Consider the following 23,568-nt stretch of genomic DNA (forward strand, 5'->3'; position numbering starts at 1 on the left):
GTACCTCACTGCCCGGTCCAAGTAGCGATGAGTCACATGAAAGCATTCCAGTGTCTTATGCTATGCACCCAAGTACCGTCCCTCTGGGACAGGGACCAGGTGTGAAGACAAGGGGACTGGGCTTATTATCTTTATCCTGCGGGGAGAATGCAGGCACAAAGCCCAAAACGATGGGGTCCGTCCTCCGTCCCAACCCTGCATAGGCCCCTCAGCCTCCGCCGCCAAGTGGGTTCCTCATCTCCGCCCCCGCCCCCGCCCCCGCTCACGGGGTTGAACAAAGTACACTCCGATTCACCGCACAGAGCAAGGACGCAGGACTGAACTCCAGTCCTCGCCGTAGTCCTTGGCTTTCCAGGGGGGCCGCCACTGTCCCAGCACCTAGGGGACGCTCACAGCTCAGGTCTACGTCCACGGGTGAGCCTCGGCCAAGGTCAAGGTCGGGGAACGGAAAGAGTGGGGAATGGAACACCCCGTGGGAGTTACACATTCATGGATCAGAACCCTTATCGGATTGTTAGAAGAACCACCAAGTCCTGGGGTCAAACGGGTTCCAGACACAAGTCAAAGCGTCAACGCGTCTGTGGGGATGGCGGCGTCAAGGCTATGGTGGCTTTTGTATGTATAAAGCGTATTGGGACAAGAACTACTATAAAGGACACATGGACAGAATTGAGGGGGAGGGTGGAGGCGGGGGAGGGAGGTGGGTTCGGGTGGGGTGGAGAGATGGGGAGAAAAGGCAGACAATTGTAATTGAATAACAATAAAGATTATTTTTTTAAAAATGTATTGGGAAGAACTAGAAAGCGGGGAGAGGAATTCCAACCACAGCAACGCAAATGCGTGGGCTTAAAAAAAAAAAAAAAAAAAAAAAAACCTTGGCTTTAGCACTTTTTAATTTTTTTTATTTAAATTTTTTTTTTTAACGTTGGCCTAGGCCCACCGTGGAAACTAAAAGGCTATAATGGAGCCTTTCTCGAGGGTCAATTTATTGATTAGCTCAGATGCAATGAATAATGCAGAATAAAAAAGGGACTGAGGATCCATTTAAATTAGAAATACTAAACTTTAACCTCCGCATTGGAATGTTATCAAAGTACAGGAGACATGGGCTTTTAAAATTTCAGGACACCCCCAAAGGGCTCTCCTTGATTTTTTTTCAATGACATTTTTATAAAGTAAATGTTCCCTAACTTGCACGATCTGGGTCGGTATTTGCGCGATGCTCTGGGTCTCGAACCAAAGAAACAAGTATGGACAACAGAAAAATCTATGGACCAGAATGGCCAGCGAAATAATAGTCGTGGACATTATTATTAGTATGGGCGGGTCAAAGGGGAAAAAGAAATACTCAACACACACACGGCAATCCTCAAACCAAACGGTAAAAAATGCCAAGCACCCCCGCACACACGCACCCCAATCCTCAAACCCAGCAGGCTGCAGGGCCCTTGGGTGGAACTGGGGCTGTGTCTGCTGCGTGCTGCGCACTGCGCCCGGGCCCTGCACTGGCCCTCCCCTGTGACAGCGCGCCCCACCCCTGCGCTGCCCCTTACCGCCCCCCATTGTGACCCCCTGTGCCCCCCGCGCGCACCGCCCGCACCGCATGGTGTAGAGCAGGGTGCCGTCGTCCTCCAGGCGCAGCAGCTTGTTGGGCGTGGTCATGTTGTGCGCGATGGACTTCTTCCCGTTGTGGAAGAACGTGTCCGGTGTCCAGATCTTGCTGGCCAGCAGGTTGTTGAGCGGCAGGCGCTGCATCGGCCCCTGGAACCGCAGGCGCTCGTCTTTCCAGCTTTGACGGAAAAACACGTCGATGGTGTATTCCTAGCGCAAAGGGAGGCGAACAGGTGAAGCCGCAGCACGGGGCCCATCCCCAGGTCTTCGGGTTTATTAGGGAAGATGTGGTGCCACCCAGCCCAGGGGACCTACCATCTCCGTGTCGGACACCGGGCCGAAGCTGGTGACGTAGATGTCGGTCCTCACCTGCGTGACGCGCTCTGAAAGAGACACAGGTTGCCGCCTGGACACGCAGCCGCCCCCCCACCCACTCCCTTAGTCTAGAGACTAATTTCAGACTCGGCCACCGGAGGGCTTTGAAAGTGCGTTTCCTACGTTTGGAAGCCTTGGCGCTCACCAAGTGCAACCACGCTGCTCCAACTATGACGTGAAACAAAGCGCCCCTCATTTCTGGGAAGGGACGCGGGGGTCGCCGTGGGCAGGGCACGGCCGGGTCCCGGCTGTGGGGTCTCGGGTGCTTTTCATCGCGCCCGAGCTCAGCTTCTTCCTCAGTAAGCCCGGAAAACACTCCCAACCTCACAACGCACTGCCTTGCTCTGCCATAAACAGCTATATATATATTTCTTTTTAAGTTAGACAATCCAGCCAGGTGGGGAGCAAACTGGGAGGCATCTCCCGTCCAAGCCGCGCCCCAGGCATGGGGAACAACGTGTGTCTGAGAACCGTCCACAGTGCAGCCTGCCATTGCAGAGGCTTGGGAAGGTACACGGGAAGGCCCGCTCCCCTTCTAGGGCATTTTGAATGGCTAGAAATTGCTATCATGGGAAACTACTATTTCAATTACGATGATGGAAAATTTACACGAAGCCATAAAAGCCACTAATCATAGAGGAGGCAGGTGTATGTTCCCTGGGAAGGTCGGAGCCTGTGGCCCCCTGTGACCATGGATGGGGACCCCATTCTGGGAGCAGTGCAGACCCCCTGCCTGAGCCCAGCTGCTGGGTGGGGTCGTCACCCAGTCAGGGCTCTGGTGGGCTTTCCTCTGCCAACCACCCCTCCCCCCGCTTGTGGGAATCATATATGCACACGGGGTGTATTTGTATGTGCGCCCATGCTGGCATGATGCTGCGTGTTTTCAGGGCCTGTCTCCCCACTGAAGTGCCGGCCCTGCAGGCCATCTTTTGGCTGTGGTTCCTCCGGGTCCGGCCTCGCAGGACTGGAACCCGTGCCGGGGGAACTCGATGCATCTCCATATGCTTTGGCCCCTGGGGGTGTGTTCAGAGGGGCAGGGGCTGCGGGACAGAGAGACACAGGGGCACACGGTAACGCAGAGGGAGAAGTAAGTCGGTGCCCAGCAACCCGTGTGGACTGGCCTTTGCCCCAAAGGCATAGAATGACGATTCATGCTTCAAGTGAACCTCCCCGTTAAAAATGCAAGTAACGGAGAGCTAAGCTTTTCCCTGGAGAAGGTAGTTGCTGGGGGTGGGGTCTCTAACTCACCCAGCGGAGCAAGTTCAAATGCACCCCGTCTCAATCCTCTGAGCCAGGGGCATTGGGCGTGCCTAGAAACGCTCGCGACTCTCAGCACAAAATTAAGCTGGGCCGGGTAGGCCCCCAAAATGCATTGGGCTATTTGTTTACCATCGTCAACTGCTGTAGGGTCCAAGGAAGTGCCCCGATTATGGCCCTAGTGAAGAAATTAAGCGTGATATTAAACAGTGAAGCCCACTGTTCAACGCCATTGTGTTTACACCTTTCTATATTATGTTTAATATTTTCACAGGGGCCATAATATAGCGCTGGCTGGGTTTCCCAGTGGGTTGCTGCGTCATCCCAATATGCCAAGGTTTCGGGTTCGATTCCCGGTCAGGGCACATACAAAAACCAACCAATGAATGCATCAATAAGTGGAATAACAAATTGATGTCTCTCTCTCTCTCAAATCAACTACAAACTATTTCTTAGCCTGGGGTGAGCTCAGTTTTCCTAACACCTAAGAACTGGTCCCTCCTCCAGTGAACCAGAAAGGACATCAAGATTATCTGGGGTGGGGAGGTTGCTTGCAGGGACCTTGACCCCCACCCCCCCGCTTCCTGCATCTTGACCGTGGCACTCAGGAATGCAGGAACCTTGGCCACGGGTGTCAGCTGGGCCTCCTGTGACTCACGGCAGCCATGAGCTGATGCGGAGCATGCTCCCCCGAGGCCCAGCCGCCGGGGGACACTCACCTCCGAGCCCCGGCCGCAGCCGGTTGTCGTAGCCGTCCAGGAGCCCGTCCAGGATCCTGGTGAAGATGGTGATGTTGTCATTGGTCTCATCTTTGACTGCACTGGTCGGCATCTGGGAAAAGCTTTTGAACAGAGAAACAGAAGAGGTTAAACTTGCAGTAATTATTTCTTTTTTTAAAGGATTTTATTTATTTATTTTTAGACAGAGAGGAAAGAAGGGAGAAAGAGAGGGAGAGAAACACCAATGTGTAGTTGCTTCTCGCGCGCCCCCTACTGGGGACTTGGCATGCAACCCAGGCAGGTGCCCTGACTGGGAATCGAACCAGCGACCCTTTGGTTCGCAGAGCGCCACTCAATCCAATGAACCACACCAGCCAGGGCTAAACTTGCATTAATTATTTCTTATAAATCCTTCTCAAGATAGAGAAACTGGGGAATAATATGGTCAGCTCTGCTGGAAGGAGGGAGATAATGATCTCTTCCATCGAGGGTACTGTTTTTGCGGTGATAAGCTTTCATTGTTGAGCATCCAGAGAGCGCCAGGCTCTGGGCTGGCCATCCGTCAACCGGACGTGATGCCCAAATCCACCCCTCCCTGATTCAGAAACACCATCTGTCTTCGAATTGTGAGAGTTACTTGCAGTGGGCGAAGGGGCGTGGCGGGCACCTTAGAAACCGTGCATGAGTTCAGAGAGAAGACCGGTGCACCCTCCGCTCCCCTAACTAGGAGCATTCATACCACAATCATTAAACAGTGACAGAAATGACGGAGCCCGTGGCATCACTCTGGGTCCCCACACCCACTGCCGGCACCTGCAGTTCCGGCCACAGCTGTGACCCAAGGGTCACCAACGGTGAAGGCCAGTCCCCTGCAATCCAACACTCAAAGGCACAGAGTTCTGTGTGACCCCATGAGTTGGCCCTGTAATAAAACCCTAACAAGAGTGGCCGAACCTTCCAGAAACAAGAACAGCTTGGGTTGGTCCACTTCCACCAAGGGAGGCCCCACAAGTTGAGCGGGCGGGAGCTGCCCTGAGCAGGTCAGGACAAACTGAGGAAGTGACTCGGGGAGAAAGGAAGTCGAATCAGGAGGTCAGCGGCATGCGGAGACATCACAGAACCCACTGCGGGTTCCAGCAGCCACCCTCCCTCCGACCTGCCAGGGGTTCAGAACCACCAAGCGCTTGCCCCACACACTGGGCTTGGCGTTGGGGTGTCGGGGTGCAAGGGAGACGCACCCAGTACAAAGCAAGCTGTGGGCCCCAAGGAATTGGCACCTTTGGTGTTTGGGAGAAGAGCAGGTGAATTGTGGAACCTTTCGGAAGGCCTGGCTATGGGCTCCCCGGCTCTGCTTACCCTACATTTTCTCCGTGAAGCAGCTGAGAGCTGAGGCAGTGGAGCACCGGGGGTGGACGCTGGGGGCAGAGTGGATGAGCTCCTGCCCCACCCAGTTCTCGGAAACGGGTCCCTTCCACCCATCGCGTGGAAACAGATCGATTGTCTATGGCCCCACCCCGCTCCCTTGTGAATGAGAGGCACAGCACTCCTTAGCTCCCATTCCCACATCCCCATTAAAGTGAAGCTCTCACAAGCTGAAATTCTGTCCTGTGCATGTGGAGTCCACGGTCCCTCTGTGCCACGGCTTTTAAAACGATGGCGTTCCCTTTCCGCTGCCATCCATTAGAAGGAGGGCGCCCTCAGCCTCACAGCCCCAGCGCCAGGACGAAGGGCCTTGACGTCCTCCTGCGGGTTCGCGAAAAAGGGTGACAGTGACACCGTGTACTTGCCCGGCTGAGTCACTACGGGTCAAACTCAGCCTGGCCTCCTCATCCTCTCCTCAGGGTGTCGATGACTCCGACTGGTCAGGTCACTCAATTCTAGGTGATGTCACCACGGCCCGTTTTTGGACGGTCCTCTCTGGCCCCAATCCTTGGCGTAGAGGCCAGAGCGTCCGCACCAGCAGGAGCAGACATCGCTCATGTGTGAATTCTGAAAAAGCCGGACTCGTACACACAGAGAGCTGCAAGGCGGGCATCGAGGGCAGGGGACCTGGGAGATGCTGAGGATGAAAAAGTTCTGGAGGAGTCATGGACCGCGGTGTAGTGATGGTTGTCCACCAAACGTGTTACAGACTGCAGAGTTGCTAGGGCGCAGGCGGCAAACACAAGGCCCGCGGGCCGAATCCGGGCCTCCACCTGGTTTCATCCAGCCCGGCGCCTTGTTTCTACGCAGCGGCAGCACCGAGCTCTTGCTTCACTGTTAAGCAGTAGTTACATTTATACAGTCCCGAAATCACATTCGGCCCTTTGAAGGCAACCGCGAGGCTGAGAGGCAACCACACATGGATGTTTCTCTCCCTCTCTTTCTCTCTCCCTTCCCCTCTCTAAAAAATAAATAAATAAAATCTTTTAAAAAATAACGAAGTAAGACTAAAATATTTTTTAGAAATGAAAACATCATTATGACTCAGAAAGCAAGAAAAGGCATCTCTCAGTGTTTCAAGTACGTTTTTCTAAGCTGTGAACATTATCTGCTGTGAAAATGTTCTTGAATTCCATTAGCTCTGCGCAGTCCCGACTGTTCGGAGGTAAAGACCATCCGGAGCATGGGGTGGTCATTTGATGGTCCCCAGGGGCACTGCTTCCAGTGGCCACCCACGCGGGGTTCCCACAAAACCACCCTGGCCGGCTCTGAATCCATTTCACGAACCCCGGAATCACCATGCCCAGCCACGGAACAGGACGTGATGCCTATACATTTCAAACCACTTTCTGCTTCTTGTAAAAATGTAAAAGAGAAGAGTTCAAATACATATGTACATCCATTCATGCATAATTACTCTTTGGGAGGAGGAATTTCAGTCTCTGCCCCATCTGTCCTGACTGTGGACCCCATTGCAATAGAGGTCATGGTGGGGGTCTGCAGTGCTGTCTTCTCTGTTTGCTCAGGACACAACCTGGGCGCAACGAGGAACCAGGGCCCCGAAAACATTCCCGAAGAGGGAACCCTTCCCTCTCGCGACAGCATGGATGGACCTGGGGACCATTATGCTAAGTGCGATAAGCCAGTCAGAGAGAGACAAATACCACGTGATCTCACTTATGGGAAATCTAATGAACAAAATAAACTGACGGACAACATAGAACCAGAGGCAGGGACACATGGAGCACACTGACAGGTGTCAGAGGGGCGGGGGGCGGGGGGCTGGATGAAAGAAGGGGAAGGGTCAGCCAAAGAACATATATACGTGACCCACGGACACGAACAACAGCGTGGGGATGGCTGGGGTGGGGCGCAAGGGTGAGGGGGGAAGTGGGCAAAGCAGGGAAATGGAGACACCTGCAATAGCATCAACAATAAAAACAAACCACATTCCCCAAAATGCCCTTTGGGGTGTAGCCTCCTCAGTTCCTAGATCCCCTCAAAATCGCCGCAGCCGCAGCGTGTGGCTAGGACACCATGTCCCTGCTGTGGAAAGGGAGGTCCCTCCTTTGTCACAGAAAGCAAAGGATGCGCCCCTGTCCAGGACCACCTCCCAGGCGGGGGTCGGTATGCCTGCCTGTGCCTTGGCCCAGCAACGGGGTCCCTACACACCGCCCCTCAGGCAGACCGCAGCTGCAGCTCGCTCTGTTCCCCGTGGGCTGGTTGCATCCACTTGACGGACAGAATGACACAAAAATGTTGAGCGGTCACACCCCGAGGCCTCCCAGGCAGAAACTCGGATGCTATCATCCCTTTGAACTCAGTCCTTCGGGTTCCGCTGTGTAAAAGCTGTAGCCAGTAGCCCCAAGGAGCTCCGCTGAGCCCGTGAGCACCCGCCTTCAAAGCTTCAAGGACAAGCTAAGGGCTGGGCTCTTCAGGGGAGTCGGTTCTTGCGAGCCGAGACTAGGGCCGTTATGACTGACAGTAGCCGTGGACATAACAGACGTCCTTGAACATGGGTGACTTAGCCTTCAATGCTAGGAGAGATTCACCAGGTGGCCTGCAAATCTAAACTGTTTCCTGAGATGTGGCCTGTGGTGTCTACCCAAACATGCCACACACGTGAGCAGGAGCAACATGTTCAGATTGCAGCGGGCCCCCCCTTCTCCACGGTCCACGTTTCAGTTAGCCACGGTCAACCAGGTTCCGATAATGTTAAATGGAAAATTCCAGAAGTAAACAATTCAGAAGCCTTAACCTGCATGCTCTTCTGAGTCATACGATGAAATCTCGTGGCGTGCCACTCCACCCGGTCCGGGACATGAGTCATCCCTTTGTCCTCACATCCACGCTCTGTGCTCTCCCCACCTGTTAGTCACTTAGCAGATGGACCAGCACCGCGTCACAAAGCCTTGTATTCAAGCCACCCTGATTTCACTTAATAATGGTCCCCAAGTGCAGTTTGGAAACCCCAAACAAAAGCCATCGAAGGGCTTCCTTTAAGGGAAAAGGCACAACGTCTCAGCCCAACAGGGAAAGAAAATTCCCATCCGGAGGTGGCTAAGACCTAGGGTAAGAAGGAATCTTCTATCCATGAAATTGTGAAGCAGGAAAAAAAATGGTGCTGTGTGGCCGCTGCATCTCAGACGGCAGACGCTGCAGCCACAGTGCTGAGCGCTCGGTGGGGACGGAGAAGGCACTACATTTCTGGGAGGGGACAGGAACGAAATCTCCGTCCTGCTGACGTGGGCACATTGTATCGGGAAGCAGCGAGTCCTCTGGAAGACCGCAGCCAGGGGTCCCCCGAGGGAGACTAACCCAAGGCTGCACAGACGCAGGAACAGGTGTTTACTTCACTGAGAAAGATAAACGTTTCTGGGGAGGCTGTGTCTGCCAATGAAAAGCCACTCTGAACTTGAACTCTGCACTGATTTTAGTTTGGAAAATAAGGTCACTGAGCTCTCCACTCCAGGCTGAGGAAGGGAGGTGGCAGTTGTACAAAGGACAGGGGCACGGGTGGGGCGCAGCAGGACGCAGCCCCCAGAGATGTGAAGGCTTCTGAATGCGCTCCGCATCGGCCCCTGAGCAGACTTGGGGTCCTGCGTCCTTCAGAAATTCTTCGTGGGGCGGAAGGAAACACGGGCAGCCCATGAAATCTGGTCCACAAATGGGCTTATTTCGCCAGCGCAGTGTTTAAGAAAAGTAAACAGGAATGTCTTCAGCGAGGGTAAATTCTTGCAATTATGCAAAGTAAGACCTCCTTCTGTGGCCTTAAGTCTGCAAGTCGCTGGGTTCTGACACTTTTGCATATTAGCCTCTTCCTGCTTCCAAGCCCTACAACCTCTGCTATACCTGATCCAGCAGGGACGGGCACCAGTATTTAAGGTCCCCTAGTGACCCTCAGGGGTCACCAGGGTGGAGAGTCACTGTGCTCAGCCCGTCTGAGCTGGAAACATCGCGAAGCCCCACAGTGACCCTAAATGAGCTCCCTGTTCCTTGATGTCTTCGAAGAGGCCACGGTCTGAGAGGCTCAAGGCCTGTTTCAGCAGCTCAGTTGAGGAATGGCATCTTGGGGGTGTACCGGGTACCAGGTATTGCATCGCGGTGAGTACCGGGGATGCGACGATGACAAAGGTGACATCCCTGGCTGTGAGGACAGGATTGTGCTCTAGCAGGGGTGTCCAACCTTTAGGCATCTCTGGGCCACACTGGAAGAAGCAGAGTTGTCTTGGGCCACACGTTAAATACGTTGTGATACGTAATCACACGCAAAAAAATCTCATCCTGTTTTAAGTAAATTCCCGATTTGGCATTGGGACATACTCATAGCTATCCTGAGCAACAGGCGGCCCAAGTGTGGCAGGTTGGGCACCCCCGAGTCACAGAGGATTTTCAATAGACCATGGCATGTAAGAATCTATGCAGCCTCCAGACACGGCAGGGCCTCAGCAGCAAAGCGAGCTTTGTCTGGGGTCAGAGAACAGCAGCAGCAGTAGGGGTGTTCAGGCAGGAGGACCAGGTCTCAAACCACAGGAAGGGGCATGGAAGGGAGTTGTGAGCGTGGTCCCGCCAAAAGGAAATGAAGATGCTTGCAGGGGGCATGTAAGAACCTTAGTGAGAAGAGTAACGTGCCGCCAGAGAGAAGGTACATGTCTAACCATAAAGAAGTGTGCAGATCTGGCCGGGTGGCTCAGTTGGTTGGGGCGTCGTCCCATACACCAAAAAGTTGCGGGTTCAATCCCTGGTCAGGGCATGTACTTAGGCTGTGAGTTCGATCCTCAGTCAGGGCGTGTATGGGAGGCAACCAATCAATATTTCTCTCCCACATCGATGTTTCTCTCTCTCTCTTTACACCCCCCCTTCGTCTCTCTAAAATCAATGAACATACCCTCAAGTGAGGATGAAAAATAATAATAATAATAATAATAATGGACTTCACATGCAGTGCTGTGCTCCTACGCTCTGTCCTGAAGGTGGCAGAGCCGTAGGGCATTCAGGCAGGGCTGCTTTCTCTCCTCGAAGCCCTCGGGCACCTCATGAACAATGAACTTGGCAGAGGCAAGCCTGGAGGCCCAGAGGCCACTCAGGCGAGGGCTGTGGGACAGAGGCAGAATGGAAGGCTATCGGCAGGATTTCGGACTTGGGAAGAAGAAGGAGTTTGAACACAGCAGGTCAGGGAGTCCCGAGGAAGCTGTCTCCAAAGTGAGCAAATTACCAGCAGAGGGTTGGCCCTGCAATAGGGTCCACGTATTACTCTGAAATGGGACTCAGCAGTGAGTTGTATTAGTCCGATTTAACAGTCCTTCTTGCTCTGACCGGTTTGGCTCAGTGGGGTGGGCATCATCCTGCAAAGCAGAAGGCCACCAGTTCGATTCCTGGTTGGGACACATGCCTGGGTTGTGGGGTTGGTCCCCACGTGGGGGGCGTACGAGAGGCAACCACACACTGATGTTTCTCTCCCTCTCTCTCCCTCCCTTCCCCTCTGTCTAAAAATAAATAAAATATTGGAAAAGGCTCTCTTTGTTTTTGAGGAACTGCAAGGATTCTCTTCCAGTATAACTTTATCTATTTAGCTATTCGTATTATAATCCATAATAATATTCTACATCACAGGTGGCAAACACAAGGCCCGTGGGCCGAATCCGGCCCTCCACCTTGTTTCATGCGGCCCGGCACCTTGTTTCTACCCAGCGGCAGCACCGAGCTCTCGCTAAACTATTAAGCAGTAGTTACGTTACATTTCCACAGTCCTAAAATGACATTTGGCCCTTTGAAGGCAACCGCGAGGCTGATGTGGCCCCCAGTGAAAATGCGTTTGACACCCCTTCACTGAAAATAAAAGTGTTTCATTTTGCCAAGTGATGTCTGATGGAGTCTCCTGAAAGGAAGGAGAGCCTTCTTGACCGTGACCTCTGGGGCGTTCCATGGCACGGTCCACAGACCTCTGTTAGGTCTACACTCAACTCCAATGGGTGGCATCCGATCCAGTGGCTTTAAATGCCTCCCATACATAGAAGACCCCCAAGTCTACGTGCCCGGCCCCTCTCCGCCCAGCAGCCCACCTGGCCTCCCCACCTGGATATCCCGCAGGCGTCTCACAGGGCTAACCTTGGCCAAGACTGTGCTCACGGCGGCACTCCCTACAACCTCTTCTGCGGTCTCCTCCAGCTTATTGACAGATCATTAAGCCCATCAGGTTTGCAGATCAAATACCTGGGGGGGGTGGGGGGGTGCTTGACTCTTCTCTTTCATTCATGCTCACATCCAGCCGTCAACCCAGCCCCTGCCCCGGCTCCTGGCGCTCCCTCTTCATTGTCTTCCGCTGGTGCTTCCGGCACTACCCCCGTACCCTAGTCTGTCCTGTTCCCACCTCAGCAGCCAGAGTGAGCACCAAAGTCTCTGCCACATCATTGCCGCACCTCCACTGGATCCTATTTCACCTCCACTTAAAACTACTGGAGGGCCATTACTGGACAACTTGAGAAATAACGGCCAACTCTCCTTCCACACACAATCCACCAGGGCCCACAAGGGGTTTCATGCCTGCCCCTGCCCCTCCCCCACTGCCCCTCTGATGATGCCTCTTTTCAACACCCTCCTCCCCCCCACTGGCCTCCTTGTTGTCCCTAAGACACCCGCCAAACACGGCCACGTGTTTGCTGCTCCCCCCCCGCACCCCCCCCCCCCCCCCCCCCCGGTTCAGCCAGTGCGAATCGCTTGGCTTACATCATCACTCCCCTCGGACATTGGCGGCAGCATCTCCCCAGTGTCCTTGCCAACGCCTGCTCTTTCTCCTCAGAGCACCTGTAGGGATGCAGCTGATGCATATCCACTGCCCAGCAGAACGCACCGCCTAGCCCTGGCTGCAGGGCGAGTGTGGCTCAGTGGACTGAACGCTGGCCTGTGAACCAAAGGGTTGCTGGTTCGATTCCCAGTCAGGGCACATGCCTGGGCTGCAGGCCAGGTCTCCACTAGGGGGCGCACGAGAGTCAAACACACAGTGATGTTTCCCTCCCTCTCCTTCTCCCTCCCTTCCCCTCACTTTTTAAAAATAAATAAAAATTCTTTAAAGGGCCTCAAGGTGGGCTCTCTGGGATCTTGGCACCTGGCATGCTGCCTGGCACAGACTAAGGGCTCGGTAGGCACCACCAATGTGGCAGCAGTGTCCCCTGGGTGTCCATGCCTCATCCCCAGGGCCTGTGGCTGCGAATGTGCTGGGTGACACAGCTGGGGAGAGACTCCACTGGCGCCTTAAGGTCAGGGACTGTGCTGTGCGCATGCGCTGGGCGGTGGCTTTGGGGGACCACTCCCGGCACCAGCGCGGTGCTGGCCCCCAGGTCTAGTAGCAGCCCCCAGGACAGCCAGCCTGCACTTAGCGCCCCCCCCACCCCCCCAATCCTAGCCTCAATTGAGCGTGTCCTGTGCATTCGGCAATTCATCCTTCACATCAGCCCGTGACGTACGGCCTGTTATTAACTCCACTTGGAGGCTGGGAAGCCAAATTACAGGCAGGTGAAATTATTCTTTTGATGCCACACAGCCGGTGCGGCGACAGGGATCGGAGCGGCCTGACCGCCCTCTGTCCACACGCGGTGCCTGACGCTGTCCCCAAATAGCTGCCCAGACTCCTGCAATGGAAACCGTGCCGCCCGTGGGGTGATGGCCCACTTTTTGGTTGTTGTGAAGACTGAGAATAAAGGCATCCCAGCCTTCATTTGTTATCAGGCCTGCCTTTGGTTTCGGAAGTGCACTGTTCAACAAATACAACTAAACTGAAACAGAGTGCTCACTGAAATGCAAAAGCCTACTCCCTAGCGTATCTTCCATTTTCTTCTTGTTTTTCAATCCTCACCTGAGGATATGTTTATTGATTTTCAATAGAGAGGGAGGTGGAGGGTGGGGGAGAGAGAGAGACATCGACGTGAGAGAGAAACATTGATCGGTTGCCTCCTGTATGCGCCTCCACAGGGGATTGAACCCGAAACCTAGGTGTGTGCCCTGACTGGGAATCGAACCTGCAACCTTTTGGTGTATGGGATGATGCTCCAAGCAATTGAACCACCGGGCCAGGGTGCAGGTCTTCCTTCTTCTATCACATGGCCCCTTCTCTATCACATAAGATTACCTAGTACATGTTGCCTGTTCTATGTTATTCCAGCTGCGGTAGACCCACCGTTCTGAGAGTGGTGTTATTTGAGTTCCACGAGGATACTCTTTCGTTGCCAATGTTTAGGTTTTGTTCTATTCTTTCCACTTTCACTGCACCTTGGCTGTTAGAACATTCTGGAGAGGGTCTTGCCGTGGACAACTCTAGCCTAGACCCTGATTCGGCCACTTTCTGACAATCGGACAGGAGCACACTTCTCTACGTTCTAAGCCTGAACTGGTCTGGTGAAAATTAAGTTGTACTTTTTTTAATTCTCATGTGAGGACATGGCGTTTAGAGAGGAAGATTGGGGGTAGAGAGAGAGAGAGAACCTCTTGCCTTCGTATGCACCCCAACAGGGGACTGAAACCGCAACTGAGATACGTGCCCTGACCGGGAATCAAACCCACAACCCTCCGATGTACAGGACAATGCTCCAACCAAGTGAGCCACCTGGCCCGGGCTAAATCATACACTCTTTGAAAATGCAGGCTGCAAGTGGAGATAGAACGTATCAACACCAATGATTATTGTTCTACCCCCAGAGTTCCAGGGTAAGATTTCTTCTCACTTCTGATTCTAATAATTTCCCTCTGAAATCGCGCACTAATTAGAATATGCACGTTATGTAATTGCACCTTGTAAAAACCCCAAAGCCCACGTTCTCTTTCTCCCTTTGAATGGAGCCAGTGACTCGCATGGAAGCTGATTGTCAGATGGGGAGGCTGGGTTGGGGCTGGCCTGGTGGCCTAAGCTTCGCTTAGCTCACGGCCTGTGGGAGCGATGCACGTGCTAAAAGTTTCCTTCATAAAGCATGCAACTGGGAAATATTTTCTTTGGGTGCCTTTAAAAGAAGCGCTGGGCCCTGGCTGTTGTGGCTCGGTGGATTGAGCACTGGCCTGCAAACCAAAGTGTTGCAGATTAGATTCCCAGTCAGGGCACAGGCCTGGGCGGCGGGCCAGGTCCCCGGTAGGGGGCGCATGAGAGGCAACCACACATTGATGTTTCTCTCCCTCTCTCTCCCTCCCTTCCCCTCTGTCTAAAAATAAAATAAATAAAAATCTTTAAAAAATAAAATAAATTTAAAAAGTACTGGCTCTGGACAGGTGGATCAGTTGGTTGGAGCGTCGTCCCGTACACCAAAATGTTGTGGGTTTGATCCCTGGTCAGGGCACATTTGTAAGTTGCAGGTTTGGGGCGCATATGGGAAGCAACTGATAGATGTTTCTCTCTCTCTTCCTTCCTCTCTCTAAAAGCAATGACAAAATGTCCTCAGGTGAGGATAAAAACTGGTGCTTGGCATTGTTCAACCCTGCAGTGGCGTCCCAGCCCGCTGACTACCTTGCTGATCTCTGGTCATCCCCGCCCCGCTCAGATGTCCCTCCACCTGTGTGTGCATCCCGTAGTGCATCCACCCAACCACTCTGGTGGCACTTTTTTGTGTTTTTATCATTGTTGTTACGACCATGTGCCCCGGGCCTTGTGAGCCTGCAGCCACCAAGCAGGCAGAGCGCCGACTGGGCACGTGCACGAGGAAACTCTCGTGAGAACCGGAGGCCCTGGTTCACACACTCGTGGGGACCGATGAAGGGCAACCTTATCTGTTCCCGTTCACAAGCCACTTCTGCAAGAATCTGCTTGCAGTTGCCCATCGTGTGATTTCATTCAGATGTGGGGCATAAAACTGAGAGTAACACATGAAAAAACAAGAAAAGCAAGCAATGGGGAGAAAAGGCGCACAACTGTAATTGAATAACAATAAAAAATTAAAATTAAAAAAAAAGTCAAAATAAGCCCTCAATGAGATGTTCTGTACAGGCCAACTGCTTAGTACAAATAGGTTCCCAATAAGTAGCGATGCCAATAAATAGGGATGCCATCCATGTGTTGAAAAAAAAAAGAAAAGCAAGCAAACAGGAACTCATGGACACAGACAACCATGAGCTGGTGACCGAAGGGAGCGGGGAGGGAAGGGGGGAAGGTGTGAGACACCTGCTGGGGGAAGGAGACAGGACCTTGGGCGGTGGGCACAGCGCAACGACATACAATCATGGACCACAGACATGCACCCTTGAAACCTTTGTGATTCTATTACCCAATGTCGCCCCAATACATTTCATTTAAAAATAACAACAAAACAAAAAGGGTAGTTTACCCACGTCGATTTGAACTGTAGTTCCCATGCAGTAAAGTGCTGCTGCATTTTCTCTTTTCCAATAGGGAAACCTCTCAAATATGTTCAATACGATTAAAGCAATGAAATCAGATTTGAGCTGATGAATGAGTTGGTGATCCTCCAATTGATCTTATAGTTATCACCGGCTGATTGGGTCTGATAAAGTGTGATTTTTCCAATGGTGATCCATTAATTCCGTTAAAATGGGATATTATGTATTTTGGCATTCCCCCGATTCAAAGAGTGTGTCTGTGCTAGTTTTTCTGTACCGTGTATTTTTGATTTGCTGCTCTCATTAAAATAACTACGATGCCTCCGTCACACCATGCATGTCTCCAAACGTGACACTGTAGCAAGCTGCCTGTCACAGAAGGCCTCGCTGTTCAGCTACACATTTGACTCATGTTCTGTTATATAATGGCAAACTAAGGCAAGAATCATAAAAGCTATTGAACACGAGCTAGTGGTGATCAAATTTAGAAAGTGTACGGGAGAAGAAGAAAGATTAGTCATGTGTTTTCAAAGCCACTGCTCATTAATCAATCTTCTATAATCACCAAATATATTCAACTCATCACATTTAGACATTTTCCTTTGTAGCCTCACCTGAGGATATTTTTTTTTCATTGCTTTTAGAGAGAAAGGAAGAGGAGGCAGAGAGAGAGAAAGAAAGGTGAGAGAAACATCAGTTGCTTGCCACCTGTACGCACCCAGACCAGGGATCGAACCTGCAACCTTTCGGTGTACAGGACGATGCTCCAACCAACTGAGCCACGCGGCCAGGGCAACACTCACATGTTTTCTGATCGCCAAATCCACACTCTTGTCAAGGGCCCTGCACATAACATTGAACATGCACAAAAGCAGGCATGGGCCTCTTCTGGTCCCGACTGGTTTCCTGTGGCCCTCCGCACCCTCCCTCCACCTGCTGTCTGGCTTGGTGACCTTCCCCAGCTGGCTGTCCAGCCGTGCCACCTTCCCCGGTTGTAAGACAGGGCTGATGATGCTGAGCTCCTGAGTTTCCTCCCGGGACTTGCCTAAAACAGAAATAACAATAATGCCCTGTATTGCCACAGCTAGTGTTTTGCCAAGATTTTAAGTCAAGTAAGTGCCGTGAAACTGTCAGAATTATTCTGACAATTTCAGTGTAACAGTGTAACAGAATTATTCTTAAGCACACTTGGAGCAATAAGCAAGTGAGAGGAGCCTTATATTAGAGGAGAAATCAATAGGGACTTTTGTTCCGCGATGTCAAGGTATCTCTTGTGGCTGTTGAAAAGCGCCCCTGCTGGTTAGGGCGTGAAATCTGGCTTCCCGCTTTGCTAGACACCCCTCCTCAAGGAAAACAGTATGTACACACAGGGCCAAGAGTTAAAAACACTCAGGGCCCTGGCAGAATAGCTCAGTTGGTTAGAGCATCCTCCAGATTCACTAAGGTTGCAGGTTCAATCCCCGGGTCAGGGAGCATACAAGAGGCAACCAATGAATGCATCAGTAAGTGGAAAAAACAAGTCAATGTTTCTCTTTCTCTCCCTTCCTTTCTCTTTCTCTTAAATCAATTAAAAAAAAAAGAAACCACTTAGTACGTGATGTAAAATTCCACTTAAAGAAATATCTTCCAACAGAAATTATCTCAAACACTTAAAATGGTCAGAAGCCAAAAATGCTCGCTGTAAGAAAATTTATAACAGCCCCGTGGGAAACAATGTGAGTGGCCCAAATTAGGAGAGTAGCTGATGAGTAGGCATTCGTGCCCTGGAATCAAATCCATCCATTTTTAAATCATATATTTCAGAGAGTATTAGGCCTGAAAAACATACAGTACACAATTGAAGGTGAAGTATGATCCCAATTGCATTAAAATTTGCAGAAAAGTAAGGGAACGAAGACAGAGCGACGTATGAAAGAAGACCGCGTCTGTGGAATTAAGGACATTTTCCCTTTTCACATACTATTCTGTGGCTCACTTATTTTTGGCACTTAGTAGGTATTCTTTTAGGACTGGTTATTGTATTGACCTTTATATCTAAAGGATTCAAACCATCTCCACAGTCAACTCTCTGAGGGAATTGAAGGGCACGGAGCCACCGTTCAGAGTTGGCTTCCGGAAATGACAGTGGTCCCTCTCTCTTGAAGATGACCTCAGAAAGCCGCCCGATTCACCGAGAAATAAAGTATTGCTGCTTCTAATGGCTAAACTTTATATGCATATGACTTCATATTTCACACTTGCATCCACCAGGGAGAATACCAACTTCATTGCTATAAAAGGCAAATTCACAATCATCTTTTTGGCCAAATCTTTAAAAATATATATGTTTCTAATCCTAGCACAATCCTCACCTCTGAAATACTGCTCACTACATGCCGTAAGTCAGTAAACAAACTACCTACCTAAGGTGTTAGCTTAGAGATCTGAATATTGGGTGTGATTTCACATGTACACACACTTTTCATTCACAAGAATACTGGGGACAGCGTGGTGTGTAGGATTTAACAGCCGGGAGAGACCTAGAAAAGGACAACTTTCATTCAACAGATAAGGGACGAAAGTCACAGATGGAGAGGCGTCCATTCAAGACCGGCACCAAGGCGAGAACAACAGCTGATATGTGTCCCACGGGGACACTCGGAAAGGCTGGAGGGATGGACATGCCCCTGGCTGGCCTGACACACCACCGTGGTGCTGTCATTTACCAGCTACAGCACCTGGGGACAGTCACGGCCTCTCCCTGTCCCAGCTTCCTCCTCTGGACAGACCTGGAATGGTCAGAGCAGAAAATGTCCAGGGGACACACAGGGTGTCATGATCCTGGGTGGGCCCTCCTGACTGGCCAGAGAACAAGTGTGTCCACAAGCTGTCCCACAGCCACCGTATTTTCCAGACCACTCGTGACTCACATGGCGCGCAGTGAGACCTCGGGGTGTCAGAGAAAGAGCGCTTGGCACACTTGTCCCGAAATATAATTTGTAATTACACTCCATCCCCTGCAAAGCACAGGCTGTGGGTTGGCCAAGGCAATTTGGGGGAGCAGAGGGGACAGAGGAAACCTCAGCCCCCTGTAAGGGTGTTTCTCTGGAATTCGGGTTATCACTAGTTAGCTGAAAAGAGATGAGAATCGGAACACTGATAGCAAGGGCGAAGGTGAAGTTCTTAACAGATCAGGTGATGCCAGGTACCCAGGTGTGCCTTGCTCAGCATCAGACACATGCACTTCCTGGTGTCTGCACCTGCATTCAGATGGCCACAGGTCAAGGCCAAGGGCACTGCGAGTCTTTGTTATTGCCATACAGCATGGGCTTGGCCTTCCAGGTAAATTCCTTTGCATACTGGAACCTGGTGCGGGGGGGGGGGGGGGTCACCAAAATGTAGAGACAAGAGTCTAACAAGCGATAAATGTCCTTTATGCCCGTGAACTTCTGAGTCTTGTTTTAACCTGAGTAAGAGGACACACGGCCCACTCCACAACCATTTGCTTCCATTTTTGAAAACAAAATCTGCCCCCGTTCTCCCCACACTTGGAGCAGCTTTGCTCAGGGAGGAAGGAAGAAGTGGGGTGGGGGGGTAAGAACTCATGGATTTACCACAAACCCAAGCACGTGGGATGGCGACGGCGACGGTGACAAACGTAGGCTGCCCCGCAAAGTTTCCAAAAGGCACTTTCGCCCCAAAAACTGTAAAAAGCATAAAAATTGATCACTTACCCAAAGTGACTGGCCAGGTTCATGGAAATACAAAAGAGAAGGAGGTTTTTGATCATGATAAAGCTAGAGAACATTCCATCGTCCATTCCCAACAAGAAGAATAGAGGAAGCAGGTGAATTTCGAAGAAAAACTCTTCCTTGCTCCAACGCGATCTTCCAGCTGAAAAGGCACACAGAGAGGAAAAGCTCACAAACACGGACGTTTTTCTGTCACCGTTCCTAGAATCCAATCCTGCTGCTAGGGCACACACGTGACACAGACAGCACCCTGGCTGTCCCCGGGGCACAGCCCCCCCGCGGGGCTCTTCTCTGTCCCCGGCCCGGGGAAAGTGGGGCATAGAAAGAAAATACAATATGGCTTAATTTTTGCTTAGAGCGCAGAATCATCCTCCTACTGTCTTTCTATACCTCAAGGATTTTGCTTGCTTTATAGCATGTTATCAAAGGACCCCTCAGTCCCATTATTGAAATCAATGCTTGAGGTTCTTAAGCGTTGGCTGTCAAATCCACATGTGGAATAATTTTACCTTTCTGAGATATCTGCCACGTGTTCAAAGCCAGCAGGCTACTCCTCGTCCTGCAAGGTGCTGAGAGAAAGTATGTGGAAAGAGGGGAAAAAGGCACATTTAAGAAACAAGGCTACAGGATCTCGGGAACAGAACTGCTGACAAGGGAAGCCTGCACTTTCTCAGCGTCGGGTCCCCCGTGGCCCAATAACTTCATGTTATCCCTGCATTTGCGGAATTCTCTCAGGTGCCTGCTGGGCCCCCAAAGAATGCATCTGAAATCCAGGCAGCACGGTCCCTGGGCGCTGCAACTCATTTCTCAGTATACGCAAAGGGGCGCACACGTCACAGAAAACCTCGTGTTCCAAGGGAATATTTTCCCAAAGAGACCCCAGGCCGACTCCGGAATTGGGAAGCACACAACAGGTACTTCGACCTCAGAAGCGAAGGCCCTAGTGTGCCGAAGGGCACGGCGCCTTGCTGCCCTGCGGTGGTCGCCTGGGCGCGTCCTGGGGCTCGTCGCCTGACCCGGGCGGGAGTCTCAGCGGCGAGCACGCGGCGCTGCATGCGGGAAACCTGGGCGGCGCCTCCTGCTGCCCCTCAGCCCCGAGCCCCCAAAGGCAGACAGCGCACTCACAGTCCCCTCGGGGGCTGGCGGGCCCGGGGGAAACGGGGGCGGCACTGCGGAGCCTCAGCCTTGGCCACCCCTGCGCCCGCGGCTCTGCGGGGTCGGCCTCCCGCCCGGTCCGCAGCGGCGCGCCCCGCGCCTCCTGCTCGCCGGCCTTCCCCAGCGCGCTCTGGCCCTCACACACCTCCCAGCTCTGGCCTCGGGTCCGAGACGAGCGCCACGCCGGGCTGCGCCTTCCTCTTTGGAGACGAGCGCGCGGTGCAGCGGCGGCTCTGAGTCCCCCCGCCTCCCGCAAGCAGCCCGCGCGACCCGCGAGCAACACCCCAGCGGAGCCCGCGCTCACCCCGCGAGCGGCGCCGGGACCCCGCGCGCCTCAGAGCCCTGAGGCTGGCGGGGCTCTAGGCGTGCGATTTCGCCCCTCCAATTCCAGTGACGGCAGCGGCGGGTATCCCCACGCCCCGATTCCTAGTGGCGGGGGAGGTGGGCGCTGCGCTCTGGTGCCCCGTCCGGCAGGGCTGCGCCGCCCAGGACGCCCGTGCCCTCCCGCGCTGGCAGCGCTCCCTCAGCCGCCGGGGGAAAGTTTGCGCTCCTCGCCGCCCGCGACACCCCGCCTGCTCTCCAGCTCCCCTCCCGGACTCTGCAGTCCGCTGCTCGGACGCCCCGAGGACAGGGGTGCGGGCCGAGCTGGGGCCGCCCGTCCACTCACCCTCTCCCGCAGTTCCTTTCCCCACTGCCCGGCCCCGCGCGCCCGGGGCTCACCCTGCGCGTCAGCCCCGGGAGGCAAGCCGTCGGCTACGGTGCATCCTCCTCCGCCGCCGCCTGCTGTCGCCCGGCTGGCAGGCGCGGAAGGCCGGTGTGCGGCGTCACCGCCCCATGCTGCCAGCCGAACTTGCCCAGCGTTCCCGGCGGAGCCGATCCCGGGCGGAGCAGATCGGCACCCCGCGCTCCCGCGGCCGCCCTGCGGCTCCGCTGTGCGCCGCGCCCGAGGCCGCGCGCTGCCGGCTGCAGATCCCCCCGCGCCCGGCGCACTCGCGCTCGCTCTCACCTCTCCAGAGCTCCACATGCCGTCCGCGGCGCCGAGGAACCCGCCTCTGCAGAGGCGCCCGGCAGAGGCCGCTCGGCTCTCACCAAACGCGCCCCCAACCGCGGGGCGGAGGGGCGGGCCCAGGGCCCCGGCTTGGCCTGCTTTGGGATAGGCCGTATTTCTGCGGAACTTTCTTTTTTGCTTTTATAACAACTGTCTTCGTCTGTGGTTTTATCCATGAAATATGGGGTTCTGTTGTTTTACATACTTAAAAACATTTTTTTTCCACTTGCAGTTGGCATAGAATATTATATTAGTTTCAGGTGCACAGTCTAATGATTCAACATTTATGTAAGTTAAGTGATCCCCCTGGTAACTCTAGTACCCATCTGTCACAATACATGGTTATTACAATATTATTGATTATATTCCCTGTGCTGTGCTTTACATCCCCGTGATTGTTTTTATAACTGGCCGCTTGTACTTCTTAATCCCTTCACCCTTTTCACCCTATCGCCCAAATCCCCTCCCATCTGACGACCATCAAAATGTTCTCTGTATCTATGAGTTTGTCTCTGTTTTGTTTGATTATTTTGCTTTTCAGATTCCACAAAGAAGTGACATCATATGGTGTTTGTCTTTCTCTGTTTGACTTATTTCACTTAGCCCAATGCCCTCCAGGTCTACCCATGTCCATTCTTTTTCATGGCTGAGTAGTATTCCATTGTATATAGGTGCCACATCTTCTTTATCCATTCACCTACTGACGGATACTTTGGTTGCTTCCACATCTTGGCTATTGTAAATAATGCTGCAGTGAACATAGAAGTGAATGTGTTTTTAAAAAATTAATGCTTTGGGTTTTCTAAAAACAAATACCCAGAACTATAATTGCTGGGTCTTTTTCTATTTGTTTTTTGGGTTTTTTGGCTCTTGTTATAGCCTTTGTTTTAAAGTATATTTTGTATAGGGTAAGTATTGTTAACCCAGTTTTTTTTTCCATTTCCATTTGCATGAAATATTTTTTTCCATCACTGAGCATCCTTATTATCAGCGTTTTGAACTCTGCTTCTGGTAGACTGTCTGTCTCCATTTTGTTTAACTCTTTCTCTGAAGTTTTGTTCTGTTCTTTAAGCTGGAACATGTTTCTTTCTCTCGCCGTTTTGGCAGCCTCCCTATGTTTGTTCCTAGGTATTAGGTAGAGCCGTTCAGTCTTCCAGGCTTGGTAGAGAGTGGCCTTATGTAGCGGGTGTCCCGTGGGGCCCAGCGGTGCAGTCTCCCTGGGCTCCTGAGCCGGGTGCTCCAGGGGCGTCCCTGGTGAGGGTTGTGTGCGCCTTCCTGCTGTAGTCGAACCCTGATCGCTTCTAGCACTGCAGTGGGAGAGACTGACTCTCAGGCTGATTGGTTGTGTGAGGACTGGCTGTGGCTACAGTGGACGAACTGTTGTTGGGGGCTGGCCGCAAGGAGCAAGTCTCACTTTGGAGGGGCTCTGGTGGCTGGTGACACGCCCTTCGGGTGTGCCATTTGTGGAGGTGGTTGCGTGGAGCTCCGGTGTGCTCTGAAGGTGCCCACCGGGTGTGTCGGTTCTGGGGCCACCTGGGAGGCGCTACAAAATGTTCTGCGTATGGTGGTCACCTGTGCGGGGCTTGGACGTGCCTAGGAGAGGCCAAGCTGTGAACTGAGTACCGGGCCTGGGGCTGCTTAGCAAGAGGTTCGAGGCATGCCCAGGCCAGATGCTGCTTATTTGGGGTTTGCGAACCTTTGGGAGAATTTAGGCAAGTTCACAGCCTGAGCCAAGATAGGCCATTTGTATGGAAAGGCCACTGGAAGCGGCTCGGTGGGCGCGCACGCTGGGAGGGGCGGGGTCTCTGGGGAGCGCTGGGCGGGGTGGGTCGGGTGGGGACTCGGATTTGGCGCCCCCTACGCCCCGCGGGTGGAGGGTTCAGCGGAGGAGCAAAATGGCGCAGCAAGCCTACCCCTCAGCCCTCGTCCTGACGTC

General features: G+C 52.8%; 2 protein-coding genes across 3 annotated transcripts in view; one reads left to right on the plus strand and one right to left on the minus strand.

Moving 5' to 3' along the window:
* Positions 1-19,533, minus strand: part of GABRA5 (gamma-aminobutyric acid type A receptor subunit alpha5) — a 57,814-nt gene extending 38,281 nt beyond the window's left edge. Inside the window, exons 1-4 of the mRNA XM_024561767.4 lie at positions 19,412-19,533; positions 3,963-4,084; positions 1,927-1,994; positions 1,601-1,821 (exon numbers count right to left, since the gene is read on the minus strand). Coding sequence (XP_024417535.1) covers positions 1,601-1,821; positions 1,927-1,994; positions 3,963-4,084; positions 19,412-19,497 — 497 coding nt within the window. The 5' untranslated portion in view covers positions 19,498-19,533. The remainder of the gene's footprint in view (positions 1-1,600; positions 1,822-1,926; positions 1,995-3,962; positions 4,085-19,411) is intronic.
* GABRB3 (gamma-aminobutyric acid type A receptor subunit beta3) overlaps positions 1-23,568 on the plus strand; it is a 230,266-nt gene that overhangs the window by 28,984 nt on the left and 177,714 nt on the right. The window lies entirely within an intron of this gene.

This window comes from Desmodus rotundus, chromosome 10 (assembly GCF_022682495.2).
Source record: "Desmodus rotundus isolate HL8 chromosome 10, HLdesRot8A.1, whole genome shotgun sequence".
In the NCBI taxonomy this organism is placed as follows: domain Eukaryota; kingdom Metazoa; phylum Chordata; class Mammalia; order Chiroptera; family Phyllostomidae; genus Desmodus; species Desmodus rotundus.